Source organism: Aethalodelphis obliquidens, unplaced genomic scaffold (assembly GCF_003676395.1).
Source record: "Aethalodelphis obliquidens isolate GAN/ISIS:26980383/991018 unplaced genomic scaffold, ASM367639v1 scaffold38, whole genome shotgun sequence".
Lineage (NCBI taxonomy): Eukaryota > Metazoa > Chordata > Mammalia > Artiodactyla > Delphinidae > Aethalodelphis > Aethalodelphis obliquidens.
The window spans coordinates 6,584,091-6,601,878 of record NW_020837982.1 but is presented as its reverse complement, the minus strand read 5'-3'; the positions used below and the strand labels follow the sequence as shown (position 1 = coordinate 6,601,878).

General features: G+C 41.6%; 2 protein-coding genes across 5 annotated transcripts in view; one reads left to right on the top strand and one right to left on the bottom strand.

Moving 5' to 3' along the window:
• Window positions 1–5,554, bottom strand: part of RPA1 (replication protein A1) — a 53,320-nt gene extending 47,766 nt beyond the window's left edge. The window contains exon 1 of one of the 2 annotated variants that reach the window (XM_027130610.1): window positions 5,422–5,554. In XM_027130610.1, coding sequence (XP_026986411.1) covers window positions 5,422–5,454 — 33 coding nt within the window. In that variant the 5' untranslated portion in view covers window positions 5,455–5,554. The remainder of the gene's footprint in view (window positions 1–5,421) is intronic. The other variant, XM_027130612.1, reaches the window with a different exon arrangement.
• Window positions 5,555–5,700: 146 nt separating this feature from the next.
• SMYD4 (SET and MYND domain containing 4) overlaps window positions 5,701–17,788 on the top strand; it is a 38,034-nt gene continuing 25,946 nt past the window's right edge. The window contains exons 1-2 of one of the 3 annotated variants that reach the window (XM_027130605.1): window positions 5,701–5,986; window positions 6,849–6,994. In XM_027130605.1, coding sequence (XP_026986406.1) covers window positions 6,861–6,994 — 134 coding nt within the window. In that variant the 5' untranslated portion in view covers window positions 5,701–5,986; window positions 6,849–6,860. Of the gene's footprint in view, window positions 5,987–6,848; window positions 6,999–9,239; window positions 9,361–17,788 lie in introns of those variants that run through there. The other 2 variants (XM_027130606.1, XM_027130608.1) reach the window with 2 other exon arrangements.

Genomic DNA, 17,788 nt, shown 5'->3' with positions numbered 1-17,788 from the left:
TAGAAATTGACACGCTGATTCTAAAATATATATGAAAATATAGAGAACCTAGATTCAGTAAAACAATTTTGAAAAAGAATGAAGCTGGAGAATTTATACTACCCAAGTTCAAGACTTACTATATAACTACAGTTATGAAGACAATGTGGTACTGGTGTAAGCACTGACATATAGAGCAATGGCAGAATAGGCATTCTAGATATAGACCCACATATATATAAATTTTATCAAAGGTGACAACACAATTCAATGGAACATTATAGTCTTTATAACAAATGGGGCTGAAACACTGAATATCTGCAATGGAAAGAATGATCTATACACCATACATAAAAAGGTAAACTTGAAATGGATTACAGACCTGAATATAAACTAAAACTATAAAACTTCTAGAAGAAAACACAGGACAAAAGATTTGTAACCTTGAGGGAGACAAAGATTTTTGTGGACAGAAAAATACAATTCAGAAAAGGAAAAACAAAACAAAAAAAACCCAACTGAACATGAAAATTTAAAACTGCTCTTTTAAAAAAACACCACTGAGGGGCTTCCCTGGTGGTGCAGTGGTTGAGAGTCCGCCTGCCGATGCAGGGGATACAGGTTCATGCCCCGGTCTGGGAAGATCCCACATGCCGCGGAGAGGCTAGGCCCGTGAGCCATGGACGCTGAGCCTGTGCGTCCGGAGCCTGTTGCTCCACAACGGGAGAGGCCACAACAGTGAGAGGCCCGCATACCGCAAAAAAAAAAATACACCATTGAGTTTCCCTGGTGGCCTGGTGGTTAAGAATCTGCCTGCCAATGCAGGGGACACGGGTTAGAGCCCTGGTCCGGGAAGATCCCACATGCCGCAGAGCAACTAAGCCCGTGCACCACAATTACTGAGCCTGTGCTCTAGAGCCCGCGAGCCACAACTACTGAGCCCATGTGCCACAACTGCTGAAGCCTGCGCGCCTAGAGCCTGTGCTCTGCAACAAGAGAAGCCACTGTGATGAGAAGCCCGCGCACCACAACGAAGAGTAGCCCCCGCTCGCCGCAGCTAGAGAAAGCCAGTGTGCAGCAACGAAGACCCAACGCAGCTGAAAATAAATAAAATTTATTTTTAAAAAAAACAGCATTAAAAGAATGAAAATCCTCAGATTGGGAGAAAATATATATAATGCTTTTATCTAACAAAAGACGTGTCCTGATTAAATAAAGAATTCTTACAACTAACTAATAAGAACACGTCCCAATTTTTTAAACAGGCAAAAGATATGAACATACACTTCACAAAAGAAGGAATACAAACAGCCAATAAGCACATGAAAAGATGCTCAAGATTAGTCATCAGCAAAACACAAATTAAAATCACAGTGAGACACCACTCCACATTCACTAGAATAGGTAAACCTAAAAAGACTGACAAAACTTAGTGTTCATGAGGAAATGGAGCAAACAGAATTCTCATAAACACTATGGAAATAGTTTAGCAATTTCTTATAAAGTTAAATGTTCAGTTATCACATGACCCAGCAACTGCACTCCCCAATATTTATCTCAGAGGAATTAAAATATATTTCCATAAGAAGACTTGTACATAAAAGTTCATAACATCTTCATTCATAATAGCCAAAAAGGAAAATAACCCAAATGTTCAACAGGTAAATAAACAATTGTGTTTATTCATACCATGGAACACTACTGGGCAATAAAAAGGTGCGAACTACTGAAACAACATGGATAAATCTCAAAAATCATTTTGCTGAAAGAAAGAAGCCAGACACAAAGGGTACATATTATTTGATTCCATTTATATGAAGTTTTAGAACAGTCAAAACTAACCTGTAGTGATAGAAACCAGAACCCAAAACAGTGGTTGCCTAGGGTAGGGGCAGGGGATGGGAAAGGAGCAGATTGGGGTGGTGTATACATTTGTCAAAACTCATCAAACTGCATATAGTTTGATGCATTATTGCATATAGTTTGATGTATTACAGACTGATATAGTTTGTAAACAATACGTATTATAGTTTTTGTCATACATAAATCAAACTGAACTTCAGTAAAGGTGTTTTTTTTTTTTTTAAAGGAACAGAACTGGGGGAAGGGACAGGTCAGTAATTTCATCAAGCACCTTTCTGTTTTATTTGATTCTAAAACCAAAACATGTAGTACCTTACCATTCTTTTTAATTTATTTGTGTCATCATAAATAGTGAATATAAGACTTACTCTTCTGGGACATATAGCATGATATATACACTTAAGACAGAACTGACTTAAATTTTCCAAATTAACATTGCTAATAAAAATACAAAGCAACAGTGGTGATCATTTTGTAATGTACATAAATATCAAATTACTATGTTGTGCACGAAGAACTTACACAGTATTGTAAGCCAATTATACTTCAAAAACAGACAAACAAATGAACAAACTTATAGAAAAAAGAGATCAGATTTGTGGTTACCAGAGGCAGGAAGTAGAGGGAGGAGGAACCGGACAAACGTGGTCAAAAGGTACAAATTTCCAGTTATAAGATAAATAAGTACCAGGGATGTAACATACAACATGATTAATATAATTAACAATGCTATATATGAAATATAATTAACAATGTTATATATGAAAGTTATTAAGAGAGTAAATCCTAAGAGTTCTCATCACAAGGAAAAAAATACTTTTTTCTTTTTATTTTGTATCTATATGAGGTGATGGACATTCACTAAATTTACTGTGGTAATTGTTTCATGATGTATGTAAGTCAAATCATTATGCTGTACACCTTAAACTTATACAGTGTTGTATGTCAATTATATCTCAATAAAACTGGAAGGAATAAAATACAAAACAACAGAATGGAATGGTTCAGAGCACACGTTCAAATCCTCACCTCATGCACAAATTATTTAACTTCTCTGGACTTCAATTACTTCATCTGTAAGATGGGGTTAATGATAAAAATCTACTTTACAGGGTTACTGTAACTACTGACTATAATAAAGTATCTGGCACATTGGAAAAGATCAAAAGTATTCATTCCCTTCCCCTTTCTTTGTATTACCTAATTACTCAAGATACAAATGCTATTAGTTCTATTTACCACAATAGTTCCACGCAAAATCTCTTATTTTATGTTCGCTCTTGCCGAAAATGCACTATTTGTGTGTTAGTGCTTACCCTTTGGGGTCTATGCCTTTTGAACTAAAATGATATTACCTGCTTTAGCTGACAAACAAACTTGACAAAGGTACTCTACACTCCATCACCACAAACACACACACACACAAATTTTCCTTATCATTTATGAACAAAACCTAAGTAATACTTCACCTAACACTGGAAATATGTTTCCTAAATTTTGAATATGGCAAAAACTAACTCATCATTTTTTTTTTTTTTTTGCGGTACGCGGGCCTCTCACTGTTGTGGCCTCTACCGTCGCGGAGCACAGGCTCCGGACGCGCAGGCTCAGCAGCCATGGCTCACGGGACCAGCCGCTCCGCGGCACGTGGGATCTTCCCAGACCGGGGCACGAACCCGCGTCCCCTGCACCGGCAGGCGGACTCTCAACCACTGCGCCACCAGGGAAGCCCCATCAAATTATTTGAAAAATACCAGTCACTTTCCTTGAAAGTGAAGAACAATTCCTAATTTGTCTTAAAGATGCAAGGTAGCAGCTATAAAGTAAACAAGGACTACAATTTGCAATCACTTCTCAGGGTTATTTCTAATTTATTAAAATATTCACTCAACTCTGCCAACTGTTCTTCCCCATCCATCTCTGTCCCTTTCTTTTCCCTGCCTCACGCGCAATTAGCAAACATTTATTGGGCCCCTAAAACTTGCCAGTAGTCCTTCCGGTACTGGGGAGACTATGTTGAGCAAAAAACCAGACATAATTTCAGGCCTCAAAGAATTTACAATCCAGTGGAGGGAGACAGAAAGTAACTGATATGAATCAAATAAACAACATATAAATGTAAGATCACATCTGTGATTATTAATAATAGGTAACATACAATGACCATTTATTATGCATCAGGCATGGACTGAGCACTTTAAATTAATAGCTCATTTAATCGTCCCACTAAACTTAGGCAATAGGTACTAGGTATGATTAACCTCATTTGACAGAAGAGGAAAGGCAGAGTTTAATATCGTGAACAAACAGGAATTAGGGGCTGAAAATAAAGGGATTTAGTCTAGCAAGGGGAGTCAAGGAAGGCTTCTCTGAGGAAGTAACTGAGCAGAGACTTGAAGGTTACGTTAGTCAGCAAGGGGAGAATGAGGAACCACCCAGGCAGTAGGAACAGGTTAAAGAATGTTCAAAGCCCCTGTGGAAGGCAGGAGTATGAAATATACCCGGATTTAAATTAAAAAAAAAAAAAAAGGAAAGGCTTGAAAGGAGGAAAGAACTGGTGGGAATATGCTATGATGGGAATGGCAAGAGGAGAGTTATGCTGGGTAGAAGTGAGAAGGCCAGGCAGAAACAATGGTGCCAGTGTGGATGGAGAAAAGTAGATGCATTTAAGAGATATATGTGGAGGTAAAACACACCAGACTTGGGGAGGGACTGGACATCCAGGGTGATGGAATGTGTAGCAAGAATGATTCCACAATTTCTGGCTGTTGTAACTTAATGAATAATGGTGCCATTCATCCAGACAGGGAACGGTAGAGGCCCAAATTTAGAAAGATAATGGATTTGCTTTGGGACATGTTGAATTTAAAATGTTTTTGAGCTATCAAGTACGCATCTGATAGAGGTTTGTCTTTCAGAGTAAAGGTGGCTCCGGACACAGATATTTGTGAGCAATTGACATACAGATGGTAATTTGTCTCGGGAGAAGAGTCAACAAAAATTTACAGAGAGATCTCCAGACGGGGAAAGACAAGCCAAGCTGAGCCACAGAAACCGAAAGAAGAGGGTGTTACCAAAAGAAAGCGATGATCAATAGTCAAACGCTGCTAAAAACTCGGGTAAATGTAACTCTCAAAAGTGTCTCTTGGATTTAACGACCTGGAGGCACTGCTGACTTTAGCCAGGGTTACTTCTATAGTGATCAGGGGAGTGACTGATTGGAGTCTGTTGAAGGGTTAATGGGAGGCGAGAAAAAGAAAGAACTGAAAACTGACAACTCTAGGAAAGTTAGGCTGCGGATGGGGGAAGGGGAGGAGAAAGAGAGTGGCTGCGGGAGAGAGATGGGTGAAAATCAACAGTTTATTTTGTTTCATTTCCTTAAGCAGGAAAAACATGAGCGTGTTTAAAAGACGATGGGAAAAATGCTTTGAGGAGTGATGACTCTAGGGAGTCACCCGGCGGTTCCTCCCCGGCCCCCGCTGTCTCCTCCTCCCGTGTTCTCTCCCCCTTCTCCACCCCGCACAGCCCCAAGGCCCACAGCCACCCCGGCCCGCGCCCGGCTCCGAGGCGTCTCCTCACCTCAATGGCCCCCTCGCTCAGGTGGCCCACCATGGTTCCGCCGCAACAACTACTGCGCTCCGACACCCCTGCAGCCCTGGCTCTACTCCAGGGAACCCGCGCGCTCCAAAGCGATTGGCCAGAGGACCTGCGTGCACCGCGAAGACCTCCCGACGTGCGCAGGGCACGGGGGCGGGTTTAGGAGCCGAGCAGCCACCTCATTGGTCGAGGCACGGCGGGCGGCCCACGTGACTCACCGGAGCCCAGGTCCGGGGCCTAGTCGCTGGATTGCGGGGCCTGGGGGCGGGGCGCGGAACCACGGAGCGCGCGAAGCGTGATGCGCGAAGCGTGACGCGGACGCAGCGAAGGTCGCAGAGTGGAGGAGTTCCGGCAGCTTTCCGAGAGTCCCAACTCGGCCTTTGGTGGGCAGACGCTGATTGGTAGCCCAGAGGAGTGGTAGAGCTGTTGCCCTAGTAACTCTGCTACTAGATGTAGTCAAAGCATTGACTTGCTTCCTTCAGCAGCCCAGAGCTGAGCTCCCGCAGGTTCCAGACCCTGAGCTTGGCAGAGTGGGGAATCTCTCAAGGTAAATAAGACCTGGTCCCTACCCTCAGAGGAGAGCACAGTCTGTCGAGGGAATTTCTGCTGTGAGGAGCACTGACTCAAGATAGACATGGTTTGGGCCCCAGGAGAGACAGTGTGCTGCTATCACAGGTGGAAAAATCAGGGAAGGCTTCCCAGAGGAGGTACCATTTGAACTGGGTCTTGAAGAATGTTGGGAAGTTTGCCAGGTGGACTCCAAGTGAGGGTAGGGCCAATGAATAGTCTTTGTAAAACCTAGGGAGATGAGTAACCTGGCAAGCTGGGGATAGCTTTGAGTAGCTAGATAGTAGGGTACAGAGGAAGAAGTGAGACTTGAGCATTAGAAAGTAAGCCAAGAGTCAAATAATGAAGGATTTGTACTGGGCTTCCCTAAATGCTAGGAGGAGCATTGATGAATTTAAGGCGGAGTACTGACATCTGTCTCAGTGTGGAAGATGGACTGAATTTGGAATGGGGAAGTGGGGGAGTCTGAGGGCGTGGAGACTAGTTATGACACTCCAGAAAGAATGCCAGACAGGAAATGGTGCGGGCTTGAACTAAAGGAGTGACCTGGGGATTGAAAAGAAAATACTGAACTGGGTAAGAGTTCTGATTCATCATTGTATAACCAGTACCTAGTATGATGCCTGGAACAAAGTAAGCTTTCAATAAATATTTCTGAATGAAGGGATGTTGAGTGAATTGGGGTGAGAAACAATAGATGCTTCCTCAGCATGTAAACAACTATAGGAAGAGACCACAAGAATTGATTTTGTTGCTTCATGCATGCTTGAATGAAATCTTGACTTTCTAGAATTGTGCATTTGTAGAAATCCGAATTCCTTATTTTCTTATTCATTTTTTAGATTTAAAGTAGCATGGATCTGCCCGTGGATGAGTGGAAATCATACGTACTTCAGAAGTGGTCTTTGCTCCCCAAGTCCATTCAGGTTACAATTTCTACAGCAGAGACTTTAAGCGATATCTTTCTTCACTCATCTTCGCTTCTTCAGTAAGTGAGTGGAAGCTTTAACCAGGGAAATTTTGATGCGGAAAACGTTGTCTTTTGTGATTTGCTCTCAAATTACATCTCTTTTTTTTAATATAAATTTATTTATTTATTTATTTTCTTCGTTGGGTATTCGTTGCTGCACCCAGGCTTTCTTTAGTTGCGTCGAGTGGGGGTTACTCTTCTTTGCAGTGCGCGGGCTTCTCGTTGCAGTGGCTTCTCCTGTTGTGGGGCACGGGCTCTAGGTGCGCAGGCTTCAGTAGTTGCAGCACACGGGCTCATTAGTTGTGGCACACGGGCCCTAGAGCGCAGGCTCAGTAGTTATGGCACACAGGCTTAGTTGCTCCGTGGCATGTGGGATCTTCCCAGACCAGGGCTCGAACCCGTGTCCCCTGTGTTGGCATGTGGGTTCTTGTGCCAGCCACTGTGCTAAGTGCTTAGTAAACAAAAAATACATCATTTAAAAAAAGATAGACAAAGATCCTTACCTTTGAGGAGCTTAATTGTAGCAAGGAAGGACAGACAATAAACATAAATAAGTTAAAATATATAGTATGTTAAAGGTGAGAAATACAGTAGAAAAAAAGGAAAAATTGAACAGGGTAGGGGAAGTAGGCAGTGCCAGGAGCGAGAGTACAGACTGTAGTATTAAGTAGTATAATCAGATATGCCTCATTGAAAGAGTGAAAGTGGAGCAAAGTCTTGGAGATACAGGAGTTAACAAAGTAGCTATCTGAGAGAAGAGTATTCCAGGCAGAGATCCTAAGGTGGGAGCGTGTCTGGCATGTTTAAGCAACAGCAAGTTGGATGAACAGCTAGTGGTGGATGGACAGAGTAAGCCAGAGGGAGAGCGGTAGGAAATACCATCAGAGAGGTAATGGGACATGCATGGGAGTTGGGGAAGAGCAGGTGGCACAAATCGAGTTGACCCTTTCTTAGTGCCTTATCTTTTTACCCTGAGTAGGAAGTTATTGCGGGGTGTAGTAGGCAGAATTCTAAAGATGCTCCCCCTGCCCCCACGCCAGCATTCTGGTCCCCTGGTTACTCAATCCTGGTCCCCTGGTTACTCAATCTAACATTAACCTAGACACTGCTGGGAAGGGATTTGGCTGATGTAATGAAAGTCCCAAGCCCCCTGACTTTGAGATATAATTACTGGGTGGGTGTAACCCAATCGGACCAGACCTTTAAAAGCAGAGAGTTCTTCCCAGCTGGTAGCAGAAAGGGAAATCAGAGAGATTCAAAGCATGAGGTGTGAATGCGATTTGGCTGACTTTGAAGGTGGAGCTACATGACACATGACAAGGAATGCAGGAAGCTTCTAGAAACTGAGAGTGCTTCCTGGCTAACAGCCAGCAAGGAAATGGGGACCTCAGACCTATAATTGCAAGGAACTGGCTTCTGTCGGTTCTAAACTCAACATCCTGGATGAGTTTAGATATAGATTCTTGCCCAGATCCTCTCTATAAGAGGTCACCTTGATTTCAGCCTTGTGAGACCCTAAGCAGAGAGCCCAGGTAAGCCCACCTGGACTTCTGATCTACAGAACTGAGGATAATAAATCGGTATTGTTTTAACCTGCTGAATGTGTGGTAGTTGTTACACAACGATAGAAAACTAATTCACAGGGTTTTGAGATAAGAGTGATACGATCTGATTATATTTTAAACAGATGTCTGCACACATCAACCCACAGGGTAAATCCATGCCACTGCCTGTTTTTGTGTGGCCATCAGCTAAGAATGGTTTTTACAGATAAATATTCGTAGTCGATTTGATGATTGGGAACATTGGCTTTGAACTCCAGTTTAGCAAAATGGTATCCATTTTTAAAAAAATTTTTTCATTCTTCTCATTAGTAGGCCTGTGTTACAAAAAAATTGTACTCAATTATTATACCTTGAATTTGGTCAGTAAATGATTTTTACAAGCGTGTTTTTTCTTTTGTTGTATAAGCACCTATGTAATAGCCTCGATTTTACCTCTTGGCCCAAGCAGGCTAAATATTTACTCTCTGGTTTTCTAGAGAAAGTTTGCTGATCCTTGTTTTTTTTGTTTGTTTGTTTGTTTTTTTGCGGTACGCGGGCCTCTCACTGTTGTGGCCTCTCCCGTTGCGGAGCACAGGCTCCGGACGCGCAGGCTCAGCGGCCATGGCTCACGGGCCCAGCCGCTCCGTGGCATGTGGGATCTTTCCGGACCGGGGCACGAACTCGTGTCCCCTGCATCGGCAGGCGGACTCTCAACCACTGCACCACCAGGGAAGTCCCCCGATCCCTGTTTTAAAGGATTGCTCTGACCACTGTGTTGAGTATAGCAGGAGTAAGAGTGGAAATAAAGAGAATTGTTGGAAGGCTGTTGCTTTAAGCCAGGTGAGAGAGGAGGTGATAGTAATTTGGGCCAGGGTGGTAGTAGTGGGGATGATGAGAAGTGGTTGGATTCTGATGGTGTACAAGATAAATTGATACAGCTTACTAACAGCAAAAAGGAGTATCAGTTAGTATCCAAATTTGAAGTTTTGGAGCACTGAAAGGAATATAAATCAAAGAAGAGGATTTGTCTGATTGTTTAATGTTGGAGTTCCTCAAGACTCCAGCCTAGGCTCTTTCTTAGTCACTCTCTATTCTCAACCGGTTCAGCCTCATTCACACCCATGACATCAATTACCTCCTATATGCCAATTACCCTTAAAATTATATCTCCAGCCCTCACTTCTTCTCTGAGACACAAATGTCTAAATCAGATGACTACTTAAAGCCTCAAAGATACTTAAAATTCAACATATCCAAAACCAAACTCACAATCTTGTCTTCGAAATTAGATTACCTTCCAGTGGTGTCTATCTTAATGAACTGCACTGCCTTATTTCAGTTCCTAAAACTAGAAACCTGTGAACCATTTATATATATGTGTGTGTGTGTGTGTGTATATATACATATATATATGTATGTATATGTATGTATATTTATTTATTTTTGGCTGCGTTGGGTCTTCATTGTGTGCAGGCTTTCTCTAGTTACAGCAAGTGGGGGCTACTCCTCATTGCAGTGCATGGGTTTCTTATTGAGGTGGCTCCTCTTGTTGCAGAACATGGGCTCTAGGTGCGTGGGCTTCAGTAGTTGTGGCTCGCGGGCTCTAGAGCGCAGGCTCAGTAGTTGTGGTGCACAAGCTTGGTTGCTCTGTGGCATGTGGGATCTTCCCGGAGCAGGGCTGAAACCCGTGTCCCCTGCATTGGCAGGCGGATTCTTAACCACTGCGCCACCAGGGAAGTCCCCCGTTTTATATTTTAAAATAACTCATGATCATTCCCCCTTTTTACTTCAGATCATCATGATCCCTTAGTGAATTACACCACCATCCATCCAGTTGCTGCCCAGAAACCTAGGAGTCATGCCTGATTTTTCCTTCTTCCTCATACCCCGTATTAAATCCATTGCCAAATTTTGTCCATTTTAGGACTGTGAATGCTGAATTTCTTTCAAATTTAGCAAATAGGACTTCTGCTTCTGGATAGGATATAATAGGTCACAACAGGCAGTACTTTTGAAACTAAAAAATACTGATACGACAATAATCATATTTTTAAAGACACCAGAGAGCAACAAGGACCAGAGGACTAAAATTCCAGAGAGGGAAGACTCCCTCCTAGGCGTTCGCTAGCCATGGTCTTTCCTGGGGGTAATTGAAGGCTGAGGATCAGGCTGGCCCCAAGCACAGGGACTGTCCTGGGGGAAACTGAAACCAGCAGACCTTTTGGCGGTCATTTGGGGCTGATGTGATGGATTGGAAACTACAAGATGGCCAAACTCAAGGCCCAAATTTAAAGTCCGTTTGCCTCATGGGACGTTTACTGAGTTCTCAGGAAGTGCAGGAGGCCTACCAAAAAGGCAGAATACAATCTTCCGCAATCTTTCAATGCTGAGGAGCAAAATCCCACTAGTGGAAAGGGGCCTGCAACAAACACACATACAATCTTCCTATCAAGACATTTGCTGGATTTTGAACCTCTGGTATGATAAGTTAAAAATCCTAGCTCAAAACATCCTGAGACCAAAACTTTCAGGCATGAGAAGACAGAGACCTCCAGTCTCTCAACCAAAAGCTCAGGAGGTCCACACCCAAGAATAGGAAGAAACCAGAGTAGTACTGAGTTTTAATAAAACTGTAGACCAATGCTGATCAAATTCAGCTCTTGATAAAGGTAGGCCAGCCCCTCATCCTATCTGCCTAGCAGGGGAAAGGGGGCACTTCCATGGTGGAAGGTGTTGTGTTGCTTCATTGTGTCTTCCATACATAATGTGTCAGGAACACAAAATTACTAAACTGCGGAGGGACATTAAAATGACCCATAATGAAGAGAAAAAATGAACATTAGAAATAGATTGACTGATGTTTACATACAGGAGTTTGTAGACCAGGTCTTTTAAATAACTGATTAACATGTCGAAGAAACTAGAGGAAAAGGTGGACAAGGTGGATGAAAAGATAGATTCCAACAGAGAATTGGAATCTATAAAAAATAATAAATTTCAGTACCTAACGTAGTCAAAAATCATAGACACAGAAAGTAAAATGGTGGTTGCCAGGGGCTGAGGGCTGGGGAGAATGGAGGGTTATTGTTTAATGAGTATGGAGTTTCAGTTTTACAAGATGAAAAGAGTTATGGAAATAGATGTTGATGATGGTTGTATAACATTATGGATGTATATAATACCACTGAACTATATACTTTAAGATGGTTGAGATGGGGGCTTCCCTGGTGACGCAGTGGTTGAGAGTCCGCCTGCCGATGCAGGGGACACGGGTTCGTGCCCTGGTTCGGGAAGGTCCCACATGCTGCGGAGCGGCTGGGCCCGTGAGCCATGGCCGCTGAGCCTGCGTGTCCGGAGCCTGTGCTCCGCAACGGGAGAGGCCACAACAGTGAGAGGCCCATGTACAGCACACACAAAAAAAAAAAATGGTTGAGATGGTAAATTTTATGTTATATGTATTTTACCTCAATAAAAACAGTTTTTTAATGCTAGAAGGCAAAAAAAAATTAAATGGACTTTCTGGAACTCAAACATACTGTAACTGAAATCAACTTAATTCTTAAGCTTGACAGAAAATTGGATGCAGTGGAACATTGGATTAGGAAACTGGCTTACAGGTTAATGAAAAACAAAATGAAGCATAGGAAGAAAAGAAGAATGGAAAAAATGGCACAGCATATAAGAGATATGATAGCATATAAGAGACAATCAGATAGTCTAACATACTTGTAATTGAGGTCTCAGGAAAGAAGAGAGTCGTTCAGAAGCAATATTCCAAAAAGATGACTGCAGATTTTCTAAAACTGATAAAAGACATCAACCCACAGATTCCAGAAGCTCAGCAAATCCTAAACAGTGTAAACATAAATAAAATCACACCTTGGGACATCAGACTCAAACTGCTAAAACTAAAGATAAAAAAAGAATAAATCTGAAAAGTAACCAAAGAAAAATCATACATATACATATATTTATATATGTATAATCCCATCAAGTCAGTCTCCCCCATTTCCCCGTGTGGCAGGCAGAAAAATATACCCCAAAGATGTCCATGTCATAATCCCCAGATTTGTGAATATGTTAGGTAACATGATAAAGGGAAGTTAAGGTTGCAGATGGAATTAAGGTTGCTAAAAATCCAATTTAAGGGGCTTCTCTGATGGCACAGTGGTTAAAAATCCGCCTGCCAATGCAGGGGACGTGGGTTCGATCCCTAGTCTGGGAAGATCCCACATGCCACGGAGCAGCTAAGCCTGTGTGCCACAACTACTGAGCCTGTGCTCTGGAGCCCGTGAGCCACAACTACTAAGCCCACGTGCCTAGAGCCTGTGCTCTGCAGCCAGAGAAACCACCGCAATGAGAAGACTGCGCACCGCAAAAAGAGTAGCCCCCACTTGCCACAACTAGAGAAAGCCTGCACACAGCAACGAAGACCCAACTCAGCCAAAATAAACAAATTAATTTTTTTTTAAATCCAATTTAAGACAGGGAAAGTAGCCTGGATCATCCAGGTGAGCCCAGTTTAATCACAAGTGTCCTTAAAAGTAGAAAAAAGGAAGCAGAAAAGAGGAGTCAGAGGGAGAAGTGACTGTGGAAGAATGGTCAGAGATGCACCATTGCTGGCTTTGAAGACAGAGAAAGGGAGCCACAAGCCAAGGAATGTAGGCAGCCTCTAGAAACTGGAAAAGACAAGGAAACAGATTCTCCCCAAAAGCTCCAGAAAACAATTCATCCCTACCAACACCTTGATTTTAGCCCGTTGAAACCTGTGCCAGACTTCTGCCCTTCAGAACTGTAAGATAATAAATTTTTGTTTCTCTTAAGCCACTAAATTTTATTTATTTTTTTTTGGCCGTGCCGCATGGCCTGTGGGATCTTAGTTCCCAACCAGGGATCGAACCCAGGCCCTTAAGCCACTAATTTTGTGGAAATTCGTTACAGCAGCAAAAAAATTAATATACTCCCTTTACTTCCCTAACCCAAATTACTATCGGTAGCCAGACCATTACAATTGCTTCTTGACTGGTTTCCTATATTCATCCTTGCCTCCCTCCAGACTGTTTCCTACATCACAGCATGAATCATTTTTCAAAACACAAATCAGATTATATTGCTCTCACTTAAAACCAGTTTCTTTTGCTCTTGCAGTAAAGACAAAAATTCTCAATGCAGCCAGTAAGACATTGCAGTCTGGGTTTCCCTGGTGGTGCAGTGGTTGAGAGTCCGCCTGCCGATGCAGGGGACATGGGTTCGTGCCCTGGTCCGGGAAGATCCCACATGCCGCGGAGCGGCTGGCCCCGTGAGCCATGGCTGCTGAGCCTGCGCGTCTGGAGCCTGTGCTCCACAACGGGAGAGGCCACAGCAGTGAGAGGCCTGCGTACCGCAAAAAAAAAAAAAAAAAAGACATTGCAGTCTGACCACTGCCTATCTCTCTGGCTTCCTCTCTCACCACACTCACCTTTCAGACATATGGGCCTTCTTTTAGTTCTTGATGTGCACTATGCTGCTTCTTGTCACATGGTCTTTTCTTAGGGTATTTCTTTTGCCTGAAATGCTTTTCCTATGCACTCCACCATGCCCTTACTAATTTCTCATCCTTCAGGATCAGCCACATCTTCCTTAGGAAAGCCTTCCCTGAGTCCCTGCTGGGTCATCTTCATTTTTTATGCATTTACAACACTGCATACCTTTCCTTTTTATATTTGTGTAATCATTTCATTAACATCTATCTTTACTACTAGACTATAAACTCCATGAAGGCAAGAACCATGTCTGTATTTGTTTGTCTCTCTGCAGACAAGAGTAGTGTAGTGTCAAAAAAACAGGTACTCAATAAATATTGATTGAGTGATAGTTTGGTAAAGCTTTTAGTTCAGTGGCTGGCACATATTAATACTCAGCATGACACGTGAATGAGAGCCTTATATATACACATAAACACATAACCTTTCAAGTTCAAGGTTTTCATATTTATCTTTGTGCCAGCAGCTATTACCGTGTCTGGCACATAGAGGCACTCCGATTTTGGTTGAATGAAATAATTCAACCTTGAGCCTTGCCAGTTCAGGTACTAGGTACAATTAGGGTTATACTTTTTTTTTCTTTGGCTTGTTGTTTTTCTTTTTTATTAATGTTAGTAAGATACAAGTACATTCTCATCGCAAAAGATTGATACAATATTTAATAAAGTAAAACATGAAATTTCCCCCTTAGCCTTCTCATTCTCTTTCAGAGATTACCACAAGTTATTAGAACTTTCTATTTCTTTTTTATGTATTCTTGTACATTTGTACATAAATGTGCGCGTATCTTTTTCTCTATTAGATTATATTATGTGCTTTGTTCTTCGAGGGTTTTTGCAACATCACACCTTAATCTTTTTAGCAACCAAATGAGATTGCTAGTATATTATTGCCACAACTTACTTATTTGTTTCCCTATTGATGGGCAGTTATGTTCTTTCCAGGTGGTGGTTTTTGTTTTTTTACTGTTACAAACAATGCTGCAATGAACAACTTTTATATATGTTGTACATATGTTTAGAATTTAAGATAGATTCTTAAAAGATTTGTTACATCAGTGGTTATGAGCAATTTAAATTTAATAAATACTTCCAAATTGTCTTCCAAGAAGGCTTTACCCACTTACCATGAACATATCCTCGCCAACGTTAGAAAACAACAGTCTTTTTTTTTTTTTGCCACACCGCACCACATGAGGGATCTTAGTTCCCCCACCAGGGGTCGAACCTGTGCCCCCTACGGTAGAAGCACGGAGTCTTTTTTTAAAATAAATTTATATATATATATATATTTATTTTTGGCTGCACTGGGTCTTCATTGCTGCGCACGGGCTTTCTCTAGTTGCAGCGAGCGCGGGCTACTCTTCATTGTGGTGTGCGGGCTTCTAATTGCGGTGGCTTCTCTTGTTGTGGAGCACGGGCTCTAGGCATGCAGGCTTCAGTAGTTGTGGCACACGAGCTCAGTAGTTGTGGCTCATGGGTTCTAGAGCACAGGCTCAGTAGTTGTGGCGCATGGGTTTAGTTGCTTCGTGGCATGTGGGATCTTCCCAGACCAGGGCTCGAACCCGTGTCTCCTGCATTGGCAGGCGGATTCTTAACCAGTGCGCCACCAGGGAAGTCCCATGAAGCACGGCGTCTTAGCCACTGGACTGCCAGTGGGACAGGGAAGTCCCAGAAGGCAACAGTCTTTAATTTTGGCAACCTTAAGGACAAAATAATCTTGTTTTAATTTGCATTCTGATTACTAGTGAAGTAATGCACCATTTCTGATATTACTCATTAATATTTGTTCTGTGAGTTTTTGTTTGTGTCCTTTGCCCATTTCTCTAGCGGGTTGTCTGTCTTTCTCTTAATAATTTTTAAGGGGTCTTCATGAGTCTGACTATATATTTCTTTGCTATTATATATGCTACTAATTTTTCTCCTAGTCTATTATTTATCTATTTTTATTTTACTTAATTGTGTCTCATTATATATAAATTGCATGCATGTATTTTAACTTTTTTACAGCCGTTTCTGTCTTTTTCTTTTATGGTTTCTGGGTTATGTGTCTTAGGATAGTCTACTCTTCCCCAAGATTATAAAAATATTCTTTATTTCCTTCTAACTTTTTTGGTAGTTTTGTCTTTTAGTTTTAGCTCTCTAATCCATCTGGAATTTATTTTTGTGTGTGATGTGAGGGAATATTCTAAGTTTTATTCCAGATAGTTTTCCCACGTCATTTATTGAATGGTCCATCCTTTCCTCAGTGCTTCAAAATGCCACATTTATTAAATTCCCACTTATCTATAAATGAGTTTCTAGACTCTACGTCTGTGCCAAAACCAAAGAGTTTTAATTACTGTGACTTTATAGTATCATACTAGAATTTTTTCAGTTTCAAGTGACAGAAACCCAGCTCAAATTAGGAAATCTATAGGCTATGGAAACTAGGATGTGCAAAGGCAGATCTATTTTTAAGCTGAGTTGTATCCAGGAGCTCAGAAGATGTCATCAGACTCTATCTCTTCATCTGTCAGGCAGACTCTCTCCACCTGGTGGGCAGTATAACCATTGGTAACCTTGAGCACATGCTGATAAGAGCTTAATAACCACAAGAAAAGAGGTCATCTTTCCTAAGAGTTTTGGCAGAAAAGGTCTGGGTTGGACTCTGACCAACCTAACTTTGATGGCATGCACACCCCTTCAACCAAAGATGTGGGCTCCTCTGATTGGCCAGGCCTGTAACACATGCCCAACGGTCTTGCAAAATTGGGGTCAATCCTCCTTCAACCACAAGGAATGGTTTCCCCCCTGAGATTTTGTTACCAGACGTGGTGAGAAGGAGCAGTTGAAAGCAGGGAAGTCTGGTACAAATGTGGCTTTGCTATCTGTTAAGCCAAGTTCCCACACACATATACACAGTCATTATTCTTTTTCAAGAATATCTTGGCTATTTTGTGTACATTTCCCCCATGTGAACTTCGGAATTGACTGTCACGTTCAATAAAAAGTGTTGTTGGGTTTTTGATTGGGAATTTATAGATTCATTTAGGGAGACTTGACACCTTTACAATATTAAATTTCCTCATTCACGTAAAGGGTATGTCTTGCCACTTGTTTAGGGCTTCTTTTATGTCCTTAAATAAAGTTTTATCATTTTCTTTATATAGGTCTTGCACATTTCCTCTTAGATTTATTCTGCTTCTTACAAGGTTTTTGTTGTTCTTGTCAATAAGACTTTTTCCCCCAATTACATTCTCTGACTGATGATCGGTGGTATAAATATAAGCTAGGAATCATCTTATAATAGGCCACCTCACTGTACGTTCACATTATTTCGTCATTTTTTATGCCAATCCACTTAGAATTTTTAGTAAGTATATCTGCAAACAGCAATCCTCCTTTCAAATATTTGTACCTCTTCTTTTACTTTTTAATTATAGCATTATTTAGACCTCTGGTGCAATGTTGAATAGTAACAGGCATTTAGGACATTGCTATAGGTTTATAGTATATACCCTTTATCAGTTTAAGGAAGTTGCACTATATTGTATCATAAATAAGTGTTGAATTTTATCAGTCCTTTTTTTTTGATATATTTTGGGAGGAATGATCCTTTTCTTATTCCACTTTAATCTGTTAAGGCAGAATTGACATCAGTAGATTTACTGAAGTTGAACTGTTCTGGAGAATAACTCTGGTTATCATCTAACATTTTTTTTAACACAGGGGTAGATTCAATTTGCTGAGGTTATTTTTAGGATT